Source organism: Oenanthe melanoleuca, chromosome 5 (assembly GCF_029582105.1).
Source record: "Oenanthe melanoleuca isolate GR-GAL-2019-014 chromosome 5, OMel1.0, whole genome shotgun sequence".
Taxonomy (NCBI): Eukaryota; Metazoa; Chordata; class Aves; order Passeriformes; family Muscicapidae; genus Oenanthe; species Oenanthe melanoleuca.
In genome coordinates, this window is record NC_079339.1 from 26,269,849 (window position 1) to 26,285,870 (window position 16,022).

Genomic DNA, 16,022 nt, shown 5'->3' on the forward strand with positions numbered 1-16,022 from the left:
AAATCACAGATCTTATGCTGCTGGTATGGTAGCACTGATAGATAAATGTCAATATTCAGGGAAATCTGATCCTACACCAATACTAAAAATTCACAAAGGAAGCTAAGAATACCTCATGAGAATTTCTGGAGACAAGGAATTGCTAGGAGAATTTTTCTTGCACAGAAATTTCTTACTTTTTTTAACTTCAGGCATCTGAAAATTTGGGATGGAGCTATATCAGAATAGCTACGTAAGATTGAACATATCCCTGCTTATGGAACTCAACTTCAAATTTCTTTATGGCTAGAGTATGACAAAGCCTCAAACCTACATCTTCCAAAATCAACAATGCCTCTGGAGCCGATGAATTTTGAGTAGAGTAGAACTATTGTCCAAATGTTAAAATGAAATATGTTTAGCAAGTAGGGTGTTTTCAGTGACACCATAATTAAATGTGCTGAACAATTTTGAGGCAGTGTTCAAAAACGTATATGTGTTTCACAGGAACAAACAGTGAATTGATGCATTCATATGTGCTGGCCATTGTGAACTGTGTATCAGCAATCAGTAAATTTTACAACAGATTGTCTCTGTTATGAGCTCTGAGGCCTGAGTATCAGGGAAAATAATTCTATCAGCAGCCATCATTTACGAGTATTTAAGGTCAAGTCACGAACTGCTTTAACTGGTGAAGCAATCAAAGATACTGTCTCCAGGCTTAGCAGGCTTATTCACACTGTCAGCTGAAGTCCTAGGGAGGCTTAACTCTGCACCAGCAGATCATGATCCCTTCAAATGAGGTCTGAACAATACTGGAGAAGAATAGTGTGAAGCAAGTGTTGCGATTTTTTAAATGACTATTCTTTGGACATCTCTGTAAGGTGTTTGTTATTTACATGATTATGACAATATGATCACAATCAATATTCAGCCATAACTGATAATCAGCCTTAAGCCATTACAATTAAATTAGTTAATTTAATTAATTAATTTAATTAATTACAATTAACAATTAAAATTAGGACCCGTTTTAAAATTTAGCTGCTGGCCTAAACACCTTTGGAAATAGACTGGTAAGAAAAAATACTGTGCGTTTTGCACACTATTTTGTATATTGTACAAAAAACCCACAGAGCTGAATAGTTTTCAGGGGAATTAGTTTTCTCTGTAAATGCAGGAGAAAATAAATGCAACTTGAATTAATTAGGTCTCACAGGCCTTAAAATCTTAATGTATGAAGATATTTAACCTTACCCTAATACGAATCACAAAACCTATTCCTCACCTGTACAAATAGAACTGATTCCTTCCGATGTAAACACATGAAGATGCTGGCATTCCATTACCTTTTTAAACTCCATGCTGCAACAATCTCCTTACCCAATGCTAAGCTTCACTGCAGCTGGGGATCCTTTACCAGGTCAGTGTAGCCCTACTTCTGTCCAGCTTGTCTGTCTGCAGGTGTTTTTCATGCTGTTTTAGCTGATACAAGTTTTATTCAGTAATAGTATCCACTAACTTAGAAAATATTATGCTGCTTGTACATCTCTATCTCCCCAGATTTACAGGATTACACTTTACTGTTTATAAATGCCATTGTATTAGCGGAATTCATTAATATATATATATATATATATATATATAGTGTGTATAATGCCATTGTATTACTGGAATTCATTACTATACATAGTGTGTATATATATATATAGTATATATATATAGTATATATAGTGTGTATATATATACATATATATAGTATATATAGTAATATATATATATTATAACGCAGAGTTTTACAGTATAAAATCATTCTAATGAGACGATGCCAAATTAGGAACAAGACATGCAAGTTTTCTAGAGAGAAAATAAAAAAGAAGGTTGTATATTTGATTGTTTGCCTTGTTTATTCAATTTTTAACACAAACCCAAGACCATAACACAGGAATCTAAGAATAATAAATATATATAATTGTTTAAAAAAAATACAGACAAGAAGTAGAAGAGAAAGACAGCAGACCAGTTCACTTTTAGGTATCAGGTCTGCAGAGAAAATTGGTCTTGACAAAAATTCATAGGAATATGGAGTCTCTCTTGGTACTATTCACTTACTTTTAATTGTTCTTGTTGGTCTTTAGAGGGTTTTAAGTGATTCACATTGTTATGAAATTTAAGCAATAAATTTTCACTGGGGCACTCCCTTGGCAGGACTCAGAGTGCATGAGGCTGTACAGGAAGTTCTTTTGTAGGCTCTATAAATACCTGGTCAAACAGACAGTAATCTCTCTCCCTCTTCTTCAGATTTCTACTGCATGACTTGGATCCATGCTCCTAATCAGCTTACGAGCTTCCCTTGACCTACGCTTCTTTTCCTAACGCGCGTCTGACTATGGCTGTCCTCAAAATTAAATTCACCAAAACCAAAAGGGACAAATTGGCTCAGATCTTATGGATCCTCAACTGGGTTTCTGTAGTGAGTGGGATCATTCTCTTCAGTCTTGGCCTCTTTCTGAAAATAGAGATCAAGAAGCGCAGTGAAGTGATGGCAAAAAGGGGACATTAACTCTGTCCCTAACATGCTGATCTCTGTAGGGGTCATAGCATGTATCATCAACTTCCTGGGTGGCAAAATCTGCTATGACTGCTCAGATGCAAACAAGTTCTCTCGATGGAAGCTAGTAATGCTGCCATACATCGTATGTACCTTCTGTTTTACATTCAGCATCCTGGTGGGTGCTGTCATGTGCTATACCATGAGGAATGAGCTGGAAGAGTCTCTCTATCTGGGACTGAGGGATGCCATTAAGTTCTATAAGGACACAGACATACCTGGGCGATGTTTCTTAAAGAAAACAGTGGATTTGTTACAAATTGGATTCCGTTGCTGTGGAAACAATGGCTTTAGAGACTGGTTTGAAATTCAGTGGGTATCTCCTCGTTATCTGAATATGGCTTCCAAGGAGGTTCTCGAGTAAGTATTTATCAGTCATAGCAAAAAAATTATAGGAGAAAAACTCTTTTGAGGCTGGAAAGCCCTCTTTGCTGGACATTTGTATATTAATTTAAAATATGTAGAATGACCAAGTTACTCACAAAGTATGCTAAATATATGCACAATCAATAGTTGCCTTTTGCTAAGCCTTTAGGGTTGCTAAGCAAAGCAAAGATGTATCTCCTTTTTCAGTGTGGTGAATTAGCTACCTCAAAATTTTAATTTCATTTATAGTAAGCTGATAAGAGAAAGAAAAAAATATTGTTCTATCAGTACACTGTACAGTCAATTCTAAGCACTGAAAGACCCTTCCTCTTCAAGGTATTAGATTTTGTAATCCCGAGTAATCTGTATGTTCACATATGAGAAACTGCCAAACACCATGTACATTGCATAAAAAAGCAGAAATCCCCCCTTTCATTTTGGTGGTGGTGCTTCACATGATGTAGCAACTGTGAAATTACATGCTCAAAAAGAAGTGTGGTTATACTTACAGACAAGGTAAAAATTAAAAACTTTCAAAAGTGGATAGTCCAGTCTGTAATAGTTCTTCTAAAGCTGAAAAAGGTCTTCACTGACAAGAGTTGTACTCCCAGGAAAGACAAGTGCAAAGAGCTTGGCTAGCATTTGTCAAATGCTGCATTTTGTTGAACTCAAAAATCAGTGACAACAAAGCCAGAGGAAGAGAGGCCAAAGGTCTTAATTTTGCAGAATTCACAATTTGAAACTACCATCATAGCAAAACGTATATAGAGAGCAAATATACCAGAGGGCAGGACCTAGGAGAATACAAACAAGAGGGCATCAGCATACAGAAGATATTTGTCTGTGGAAATAAAGCAGTACAAGCATACTCAAGAGAGAAATTAGAAAGTGTCACACCAAACACACTGACCCAGAACTGTTTTAAGTCTTGGATCTATGCTGAAAAGTGATGTGACAACAATGATGGTCTCTAGGAATTTAATAGTAGCTTACTGTGAAGTCAAAAGTAAAATATATTGCCTTTCATTTCTGTGAGAGAGGCAGAAACAGTCATGTTTTACCCAGGGTCTTAATTAAGCTGTGTTTTCTTCTGCAGGCTCACCTGTGCTTTGCCATTGTTTTGAGAATACACTGCAGTTACACTTTTGTACACAATACACTTTTGCCCCATTTAGGCAGAAGGTGGCATTGAAATGTGCATGAGGAAAGTAGTTTGTGAAATTCTTTTGCGGCAGACAGATTGCTTAATTTCATCTTGATTGGCAGAATCCAAGTTGGTGCTGTATCACAAAATTATACCATTACTTTCAGAAGTCTGGTAGTAAAATATTTGGTATAAAATAATTGGAAGCAAAAGCCCAGCTGGTAATGTTCTGAAAGGATGGAGAAAGAATCAAATCTGTCTTGGTTTCAACTTGTACTCTGTGTCAGTTAGTAGTTTGTAGATCAAGAGGCAAAGCAGGTGAGATTTGACATATGGTGAATCACATGTAACCTTTGCAAAACCGAACTTTTCACCTTCTTGCAAAGCCCTCTTCCCTCCCCTCTTCTACAGCTCTATTGCCATCACCACAATTTGACAAGGCATGGAAACAGTCAGTGGTAATGGTAGCAACATGAGGCAGGTTACAGAAGTACAATCCTGCCATTGCTTTGGTCAGGTAAAAACCATCTTTGCTCAAAATCAAGTTTTTGCTTTACAATACTGTAACAATTTTGAATTGCAACAGCAAATAGCAGTAATTGTCTTGCTCCACCAACTCTTTCACTAGGGTCTTCCCTTCTAACAGTACCAAGATAAAAATGAAATAATTTAAAAATTTGCCACTAGCAGAGTGGCACAGTGGCAGAAGGATATTACCCACATTTGGAAACTGCTACTGTTGGCAGTAGAAAGAGGATTCCTCTTTACAACACATCCAGAACAAAAGAAAGTATTTAAATTTATGCTTGGGATCAAAAGAAAAGTTTAAGACCCAGTTTAAGAGGTTGCATTTCAAGCGTCTTAAATGCTGTACTATATTGGGATCATTAAAAATATATAATACCCTGAAAAAAAGCTGACATTTTGCTAGCCCAGGTAACATCTTCCCTTTCACAATGTGCCAGTCTTCCTCTCCTCTGTGAGCTTTCTTTTCTCCTCCCACATTGGAGCCCTCTGGTTTGTGCCTCTCTGGTTCCTTTCCCTTCCAGTGCCTGGTTTTGTCTTTGCCCACGACACGGCTCACACACTTCAGTCTACTTTCAGTGCATTATTTGGACTCTTTTGTATTGATTCCATTCTGTTGCAATCATCAGGGATATGATGGCCACAAATGAAAAGCTAGACTTGAAAATGGAGAAAAATTCATGCCTATCCCACTCCTAAGTGGGAAATTATGAACTTCCTCGTTTACCTGGAAAGATCTTTGAGGAAAATGTTTTTGAGAGAATTTTAAGTTAAAAAAACCACACTACAACCCAAATAAAAAACGAGGAAGAAAAGGAGAAACAAAAAAAAAAAGTTTGTATTTAGTAGGCTCACAGCAATAAAATAAAAGCAATTCTGCCATCACAGCACTGCCACAAATACTGAGCTTCCTAGAAGTTTATGTTTCATTTGAAGGTTACATTTAGTCCCAAATTCCAGATCAAGACTGGACCATATGTTTCTGCTCCTTCTGTTTACCTGATGAGCCTCTTGTAATGATTTTCTTCCCTCTCACTTAGACCAGCTGTAGTGGAACAGAAAAATTTTATTTGCAAATATTAATAAATTAATAAGTTTTGGAAAGTATTAGAAAATTTACTATTGGCAAATCCAGTGATAGCTGGATATCTAAGTGAAAGCTGTCTTTCATGTATTCTGGCCCCATTACAAAATGTAAAGGGTCTGGACTTGATAAACCAGGCCCTGATTTCTCAGGAAATCAGCCTTTCCCATTGAGCCTGAAAACAGATACATGTTTAGAGGCTGCTTCCCCAAATTGTCTCTCTCAGCATCTTAGATACTGTCCAGTTTCTGGAAAATCTCTTTAGCTGAAGAAAATAGATGCCAAAGATTCATTTAACTTCCAGAAAATCTTGCTTAATTTGAAACTCTGTTCTCTTCCTATCCTATGATTTTTTTCTTATTCCTCTTTCACCATTTGTTTTCCTCCTGATCTTATAGAAGAGGGAAAGAGATAATTTCTAGCAATAGGTACATTTCTTAAAGTTACACAAAGTGAAGTAACAATAAGCAGAAACTTGCTTGGGACTTAGTCTCAAAACATGTACTGGACCACCCCTTGCAAAAGGCACAGTGCCAAAAGGCCAGCAGATGATTTCCAGTGGCTTCTGTGAATACAAAGTTGTTTTTGTATTAAGATCTCTCTCATGGAATGATTGTGTTGAAAAATCAATCCAGAAGTAGTGAAACACAGGATTTCCAGGGCTATAACTTCTATTAGAATTCCACCAAGATAAATAAGTTCAAAAATTGTCTTTAGTATTCAGCACAAAGAAACCTAAAAAGGCAACATCTCCCTAACCACTGAATTCACGTTCTGTGGCATAGAACAAAGAACCACATGAGGTATTGTGCTGTATCACACTTAAATACATCAAATCCAATATTCAGTTTTCCTGCAGTAAACAACTTCTCCAGTAGAAAGTATATCCTCATTTTCCTTTTGTTATGTTGGAGAGGGCCACATTGCAGCAGAGTCGTGTTACTTAGTTTTCTAAAATGACAGGCACTGCCTGCTGCTGACACCAGGTTTGTAATGCCCAAATTTTGTCCTGTTGCAGCCGTCTGAAGAGCAACGTTGATGGGAAGTTCTTGGTGGATGGAGTCCCCTTCAGCTGCTGCAACCCCAGCTCCCCACGGCCCTGCATCCAGTACCAGCTGACAAACAACAGTGCTCACTACAACTACGATTTCCTGACAGAGGAGCTCAATATCTGGATGAAGGGGTGCAGAGAAGCCCTGCTGGATTACTACACTGACATCATGAGATCCATTGGTGTTGCAGCATTGCTTATTTGGTTGTTCGAGGTAAGTGTCACAAAAGTGGTCTCCATCACATCAATCTTCCATCTCTCTAGGATGGGAAATGATGACTGTGTAACACGAGAAGTGCCTCAGCATCCAGTATGAAGTCCACAAGCTCTTCAGGAATGTCTTCCTTTAGTAAAAGGATTTCCTTCAGAAACCATGTATAACTATGTATATTTATAGAGCTTTTTCAACAGAATATAGCATATTCCCTTCTCTGATGGATTTATGGGATCAGATACAGCATGATACAAGCAGTGACACAACTGCAAGGAAAGTTGGTGAGAAGGTCTGAGTTCTTTTAAGTCAGTTTTAACAACTATATAAAACATGAGTAGGTCTTTGGCTCAATACATTAATTTTGTTTATAATTAAAATTGAGAATTTATTAATGTCTCAAAGCCTCCTTTTTATATTACATAGTTTCACCACATAGATAGTACTTGCAATCGTGGCATATCATCCTTCTAAAAGTAGATTGTGCTGCTGGTTATGCAATCTAAATAAGCTCATCACAGGCAAGCTACATGCCTGCAAAGCTGCAGTGCTCCTGCTGACGTCTGTAAAGAAGAGTTCTCTGGATGTTGTCATCTGCAAGTAAAGGACCTCCCAATGGCACAGGCTCCAATACAGTTTTCTTCCCTTTTTAGTATGTTTTTGTTTTCTGAGTATTGCTCTATTGCATAAATATTAGTATTGTAATTAAACTACTTCAGTCCTCAGGCAATGCTAGGCGGGGTCATGGTGCCAGAAATAACAGGCCTCTGAAGCATGTGAAAAGCTGTGAGCCAGCTCTTGGTGCTCCTTTAAATATTGACAAGCTGATCTGGATTCCAACAGAACTATGAAAGTGAGGTTTTTCCTGTTTTCATGCCTTGGCATGTAGAGGACACATATGGCTTACACAGGAATGATTAAATGTCCTTGGAAGTAATATTGATTAAATCAATGTCAGCTGGAAAAAAAATCCACTGAAATTAACATACTACAATTTTTTCTTTCCCACTGACTGATGGTTCCATTAATTGATCAGCCATTCTACATAAATTAGTTGCAGTCTCTAAAGCTAAAAGGTTCACTAGTAATTCTAGGTATTTATGTACTAATAACATGCAAGGGGGATTGTTACCTGAAGAATGAAGAGAATCATCTCTCCCTGCTACCTTTCTTAAAAATGTAATTAATTGGAAAAGTGGTTAGATATATTGCTAGGATAAAGAGTCTATCTGCTTTACTCAGTTACAAGGCCTGTAAATACACAAGTCAAAAAACTGACTGAGGCTGCAAGTTCAACTGTTTAAACATTATCTGTTTCTTACAGCTCTCTGTACTGATTGGTGTCCGGTACCTACAAACATCCATGAAGAATGTCCTTCTACTAGGAGATCTGGAGGGTGAATCAGATGGCTGGTTACTAGAAAATAGTTTTGTGGAAACTGCCAAATACAACATCAGCATCATTAAGAACCTTGGCAAAGTCAACCAGATCTCCACTGTGTCAGGCATGAATGACCCCAACATTAATGTTCAAAACACAGACTGTGACAAAACTAATATTACAACAAAATCCATCCCTGCAGCTAGGTAGGCAAATATTCCAAGAAATGACATCACAAGAGTAGCTTTGCTCTATTACAGTCCTACAGTCACCAGATTTTATCTGGTGGGAGAAAAAAGTGGTAGAAAAACTAGTAAAACAATTGAACAAACCATAGACTGGTGACACCTCCAAAAATACTGATACTTCTTTGGATGGATGTGTTTTTACTTGTGAAATCCCTAATTATCAACACTACATGAAACTTCTGGAATTTCCCCCACTTTCTGTTCTGTACTTACGAACTAGTATCATGGTCTGAATGTACCAGAATAATCACTGTGCACAAGCAAATATTTCAGACAGATGGGTCTACACATACTAACATACAGATCAATTGAACAGGTACCAAAGAAGTTTGTCATTACATCTATAAAAATCCCAGGAGAAGGGAAATCCCAGAAGAAATTATTACAATGGATTTAAAGATTCTTTACAAAAAAAGACAAACTAAAATGAAGATTCTGTTGGTGCAAGTTAGTAAACAGAAAATTTTAACAAAAATATATGTATAATAAAGCCTGCCAGAATACACCAGATATGTGAAATTCAGGTGAAGGCAATAAAAGTTATCACAAAAGTATTATACTTATTTTTCTCAAAATGTCTGAAGTATCTTTTAATTTTCCCCCTCCAATAGTTTAGAGAAAGCCAATTGCCTCACTTCCCTGAAAGTCAAAGGGTACAGCTGAAAGGAGTTCTTTGCTCAAGAAAACTAACTGCGAGCTTGTGCAGGGATATTTAAACTTCCAAATAGCATGTGATAGAACAAGTTTAAAAAAAAGTAGATACTTCCTATGAAACAAACACTGATGATGCTAGATGCTTCAAAGCTCCTCGTTTCAAAAGTACTTACCACTCTGATCCAGGGGTGGGAAGGTAAGTGATTATCTGAAATCAGAGAAGGCAGACAGACTGACAGATCTCGCATCATGCCCCGGTACAATGCTCAGGAGCTTTGTCGATGCATGGAGTGAAAGCCTTCAATGCCCAAAACACCTGTAGTTACAGGATGCCCTATGACTGTAACTGATCATTAATAGTCAGCAGGAAAAAAGTACCAATACAAAACAGGTGGAAAGACCAAATAAAGTATTTTGCTTGTTACTGCTGTGAGTGCATTCTTTGCAGATAATCAAGAAGCTTTATCACTGAAATATTTGAAATAGAACCATTCCAGCTTTTGAAACTGTGCAGAGTAACAGTAAAAATTTCTTTACATATTGTTGTATTCCATAACACTAGAAAAAGAAAAAATTATACTGCAAGGATATATCATGAATAAATTTTGCAATGTAATAATCCATGGTGTAATTCAAGCAGGCTATGTGCATGACCGTAATTTCAACTTGACTGCCTACATGTTAGGCCTACCCCTAAGTATGTTAAAACCCTTTTAAATAACTAGATTTGTAAGAAGAATCGTTAATTCTTCCCTTTGCACTGCACTCACCTATTTGGCTATTTCTTGTCTTCATTGCAACCATTTTGCCCAGTGGGGGATTAAAACTTAACTGGTGTCTAATTCCTGCAGCCATTTCAGAGGACCAGAAGTACTTACCAGCAGCTCTATAATTAGCTGACACAGGTGGAGGAGAATACAGAAAGTTGCAATTCCTTGAGAGATCAAGAAGAAAGACAGTCATGTATTGCAAACTGATCAGATTTTGCATACATTTTTTTCTTTAAATGAAGTACGTTTTCTTTCAGATGAGTATGCCAAGTGGCACCGGTGTCAGTCAATAGCAGTCACTTCCACAACACCATTTTATTCTACTTTTGGTAAAACAGTCCTAGATGCCAATAACTAAATTTTGCAGAATTATAAGAAGTGTGAACTTACTCTTTTGATAGCTTTCTAGTTAATGGATTTGTCTAGAATCTGCCTTGAAAAAACAGATTTGGAAGGAAGAATGAACTGATCATCCAGCCTCAGCATCTCTGTCAAGACAAAGAAATGTCACCCAGGAGGTGTAACACTTTACCACAAAGAGCAGAGGTGTAAGTATCCAGCTGTATTCAGATACACAATTTTCTCTGGCCCCCACAGAAGTGAAAGAAGCTCACTTACTCACATATGATGAAAACACATTTTACCATAAAAGAATAATTAGCACATTAACCTTTGCCTCTCAGCTAACTGCCCTAAACTGCAGCATTGGAATGTGATTTGTTTTGAAATTAACTTTGTTTCAGCATACATCTCACAGGGAACAGTCCTTTTCCGACCTATTACTAGTAACTACTTAGTCATTAGACTCTTAATTTCTATCCTTTCTAGGCAGAGTCTCCACCGATATGGATGCATTGCAAAAAGAAAATCACTCATTTCACAGTATCAGGATAAAATTTCCTTTTGTTAATAAATACTTTCTTCTTTGCTTTGTATTTATTGATTTCCTCAGAACATGGCAGCGCTACACCCTACATATCCAGCTTTCTTTGCAGCACCTGTCATGATAGTTTGGGTTTTCTGCAGTATTTAATACCAGAGGCACTGGATCAAGGAAACAAACTTAGGTGGCAGCACAGACTCCCATCTTTAATTCTCTGTAATTTATAAAGACACAGATGGCATTAGTGAGCCAAGCCTTTAAGCCAGGGCATCTGCTCAGATACAGAAATAAATACCATTTGGGGGACACTTCTTATCCTATTTGTTATTAATGCCTAATCCAGCCAGAATTTACAACAATATGGCAAATTCCAGAGTAAGGAACTCACCTATGCATAGAATTATCTTCTTTATCAAGTTCTTAATTAAAAAAAAAAATAAAGTAAAATAAACATTGTAATGTTGAGTTTCTGGTGAAGGCACTATGAGAATTTCTTTAGAAATTGCATGTACAATCCTCTTCCTTTAAAGCTTTCTGATTGCCACTGAAAACACTTTATGTTCATCCCAGAGAAAAAAACCCAGTAAGACATAGAAGCATGCAGCACATTTAGGATTTTGTTAAAATAAACATAGCTTAGTCAGGAACTCTGGTACCTTGCGATGAGCACCTCAATACTTGCACCCAAAGAGGCCAATTCTGCATTTCAGGCACAATTAAGGAGGAGATGTAAGGTTATGCAGTCTGCTGAAAGACTAACCACACATCTTCACAAATAGAGCAAGGATTTCAAATGATCATGAAATCCACAGCCCCCACTTAGTGCTTCACAACATATTGCTGCAGCTCATTCACTTAAGCATAAAGCCTGGAAACCTCCTAAAATTAAGTCTGATGGACTGTAACTTGTTTGACACTATTTACACAGCACAAACCATACTCCTTTTTTTGACACTGATCTAATGAACAGCAGTCAGAGAGCAATAAGAAAAGTCAGGTCCCATTTTAGTGTCTCGTGTTTAACTCTTTATCTGGTCTCTTACTCACCATTTCACAAAATCATGTATATATATCACCTCTTGGAATTTCAGCTTGCCCTCCTTCAATGCAAATTTCCTTTACATAACTTGACTTTCATATATGATTTCAACTGTACTGAATGCAACTTCAGAGAAAAGTAGCTAGGATTAGAAATAATTAGATTTAAGACACATGCAAGAAGTGAATTTTCATTATTAGGCATTTTTTCCTGTATCAACCTTCCAATTTAGTCTATCTGCAAAATACTGATAAAAAGAAAGATTGCACCACAGAAATGAAACAACTTCTATTTTTGATAAATATCTTTGAACACCTTGTCAAGTAATAGGTTAGAAGAATCTAAGTAACAACTTAGATGTTGTATTATGAACCTGACTAGTTTACATTGGAGATTATTCAAGGTTGTTGTCTTGAAAATAAAGTGGATTTCAACCATAATGCAAAGCACATAAAAGCAAAAATACCCCTCTACGTAACTTTGTACATTGAGATTTTTATTACACAAGAAACAGTGCTATGGCTTCTTTTTCTTTTTTCCCTTATTTAATAGGATTCTTCTTCTAATTTTCTTCAGAACATTTTTGCTAGTAGACAAATCTACCTCCACCTTTCACCTTCTTAGGAATTAGTTCTTAAAAGCAATTTACTAAGAATAAGCATAAAGAGCAACATCATTAACACCCAAATAGTGCCCAAAGCTTCAACAAAACAGTGAGGACATGATGACAACCAGCAGCCTGTGACATAAAAAAGAGCAAGAAGTACTGGCCATATCTATGTAAGAGATGTCTTGACTGTTTGCTTAGGTCTATAATAAACCACTTTTTTGAAAGTGTGCATCACAAAGCACATCAGACCAACACCACAAAGTTTCCCTTTCTAGAGGTTAAGTATCTGCCAAACAGTCCAGCCAGTTGTTTGAGAAGATACAAAACCAGAACCACTCTACTAGATTAGTTTCAGGGCATGTAGATTTAAATTCTGTACTTAAGATTTCTTTTGGAAATTTAGGTAGACACTGCAAAAATTTGCATCTGTAAAATACAAGGATGTTTCAAGTGGAGTGTATCTTTACAGAAGAAAAAGCATGCAATCATTCCTTACAGTATGACCATGATACAGCCTACACAGATAACTGAGAGTTTACCAACCATTTACCAGCTCTTCTCCTTTCCCATACTTACAGATGCCACTATAATACTCTCATAAAATGATCTGTGAGGTGCCAAAGTGCCTTCAAATAAAAACTGAATAATCTACGAGAAGTTATTTTATTTCCTTTTTTTTTTTTAAATATACATATACAAGATATTTTATTTCAAAAGCACAAGAACATTATACAAGTTTCAAATTTACATTTTTGCAATTTAAGATACCAGTATGTGCATTATCAAATAACTTCTGTCAGCTTGGATGGAACAGAAATAAGTGGCATAAGCATCTTGCAGTCACTAAATACAGATTATACTCACAGTGAACAAAACTGCATAGTAATTTATGAAATGAAAGATGACCACGCTAGTCAGTGAATGATATGGGAGCCCATTTGCTAAATTAGTATGTGCAAACATAAAGAAAGATGCAACTTTCCTCTCCCACTTCTTCAGCTACAAAGAAATTTCCAGAGCTTTAAAAGAGCTCACTTGCTCTTATCAGCTCCTGTCCTTGTTACTACAGTTCAGACAGAAAACAAAATAATAAAGTGATCTCACTGCATTTTGGATAATGGAGATTTTGTATCAGTGTAGTGCAGGATAACTGAAATATGTAATTTTTGATAACTGAATATGTAAATATCAGAGGGAAACAATTAGAGAATACAAGTTTGGTATCAATGAGGCATTTGCCAGCCAGTCTTAATTCAACATTTTTGTTGCAAGCTGTGTTTTGATGACCTAAAAATCACCAGTGCATGAAAGTTTTCATGGCAACTGTTCTAAACTCAGTATGCGTTTCAACATTTTTTTAGAGAAGCCTAACAGAATTAATGTTTGTCTTCAAAGAGTTTAATATTTGGGTTTAAAATCTAACAGAATCAAAATAAGGAGAATGGCCTTAATTTCAAGAAACAGAATACCTGGAAAATATACCAAAGCCAACTTTTTATATCACTGGGGAAGGATTACAGCAAAAGTTTTTAAAAAGTATTTGAAGTCACAACGATATTTGAGATCATTGGTATTCCATTTTTAGATTAGTTACAGCGCTGCACAGTGCACTCATACGTACATACTCAAAAACATTTTTAAAAACCCTAGAAGAATGGTATTTAAATCAAAATCATTGTGATTCTACTATCTCTCATGTAATTGTGAGATAAGAAAACAAAACAAAAAAACAATACAAAATGACACTCAGACATTACTTTGAAAACCTCCCCTTGAAAGCCTTATTAAAGTGTCACAAAAAAATTCAAATAGCAAAGGGGCAGGGAAATTGAGGGTAGTGACAACTTCAAACTTTCACATGGAAATGGCATCTCCTGGGAAAAAGATTTTACCCATCACCTTACAAATTCTCTCATGTTTATTATGGCTGAAATTCAGAAAACAGAACAACAAACATTTAGAACTGAAGCACAATCACATGTCATTGAGAGAGAGTTCAATCACAATGTGCTATTAACTACTGAAGGGCAAAGAGACAGACTTAGCCACCTTTCCTTCCCTCTTCTGCTCTACCTGGCACTGAACCACTGAACATGCCTCCCAGAACACACCATTTCATTTATGCAGACTCCAAAACATGCTCCAAACAACAGTGGCAGAAGATGATGAGTGGAAATACCCTCAGATATGGGCAAACTTATTTCTGGTTCTAAAACTTGCTGCTTTTGGGCCTTGATTTTAGTCCAGTGAAGGCTGTTTACTTTACTGAGGTCTCTGGCTCTTGTACAGCTTACAGAGGTACACTACAACTACCTACCTTCAGTATTTTCACTTTTGATTCTTGGGGAAGGTCTCAAAAGACAAACTGTAAAGGAAGAAAAACTAACCACAATCTAGGCAAATGGTGAAGCCCTGGAACTCTTACAATATACGTTAATGGCGGATAAATTAATTGGATTAAGTGCAGTTCTGGCAACGCAAAAAGCACAGACTTAATTTTTTGATGCAATAAGCAAGATGGTAATCCCCCCATGCACCTTCTATTCCACACTTCTCATTTAAAGAATTCAGCACTGAAAACTCTTCATTAAATCCCAAGGTATATCTGAATGCAAGCTTTTTCTGTAAAACTTACTCTTTATTGTACGTGTTGCTGTAGGAGACTAAAGACCTGCTACCACTTCCACTCCAATATTATCTCAATTTATTTAAAGCTTCACTAAGCTTGGGTAAAGAACCCAGGAAGAAAGTAAAGGAGGCTTTTCCTTGGCAACACCATTTAGATACGTTCTCAAGGCATGGAAGACACAAATGTGGTATGTGCTCTCAAACACAGCATTTGGGAATTGTCCTTATGAAAACACATGAAACAATGCAAACTTCTGAAAAAAATCCAAATATTTCTGGTTCAGTAATAATTACAGAATGTGGTTTTCCTTTTCTTTGTAAGGAAAAAAAGAGGAAAATATATGATATGAGCTTCTGTTTCAATGCATCAGTGATACATCCACCCTAGAGAATCCATCAATTAATTGTCTGAACTACAGAAACCACTTGAGTAGATTTTTTACTGCCACCCTCCTTTCCTTTTCCAAAACACTGCCATAGGTAAGAGTTTTCACTAAAATCAGAAGACTTAGAGCAATTGCCAGTTGAATCCGAAGATGATCTGATTTGTTTCTTGGCTCCTGGCAATCTCCTCTATGATACAGTGCTGCTGCCACAGCAGATGGAGCTTCCGGTACCGCTCCCGACACAAGTGCAGGGGATTGCCTCTTCTTCAGAGAGGAAAAGAGAACAACCAGTCAGCATATCAGAATAGCAACTGATAAACTGCCCAATGAATAGGTTAACATTAACACTAGACTAATTAAATACTAATTAAATTCCAACATGTCAACTGGAAATGTAAAAATATCTTGATTTGTGACAAGCAATAACTGCCATTTTTCTGATGATATTTCAG

At 36.7% G+C, this 16,022-nt stretch overlaps 2 protein-coding genes across 3 annotated transcripts in view; one reads left to right on the forward strand and one right to left on the reverse strand.

Annotated features, from left to right (window-relative positions):
• The first annotated feature begins 2,060 nt into the window (after positions 1–2,060).
• LOC130253923 (photoreceptor outer segment membrane glycoprotein 2-like) lies at positions 2,061–8,670 on the forward strand. The gene is given in 4 exon segments (XM_056492959.1): positions 2,061–2,527; positions 2,529–2,950; positions 6,728–6,974; positions 8,296–8,670. Coding segments are annotated over 4 exon segments (1,095 nt in total). The 5' UTR covers positions 2,061–2,368; the 3' UTR covers positions 8,563–8,670.
• Positions 8,671–12,967: 4,297 nt separating this feature from the next.
• UBR1 (ubiquitin protein ligase E3 component n-recognin 1) overlaps positions 12,968–16,022 on the reverse strand; it is a 59,169-nt gene continuing 56,114 nt past the window's right edge. For both annotated transcript variants that reach the window (XM_056492539.1, XM_056492540.1), the window contains one exon: positions 12,968–15,834. In XM_056492539.1, the coding sequence (XP_056348514.1) occupies positions 15,693–15,834 (142 nt within the window). In that variant the 3' untranslated portion in view covers positions 12,968–15,692. The remainder of the gene's footprint in view (positions 15,835–16,022) is intronic.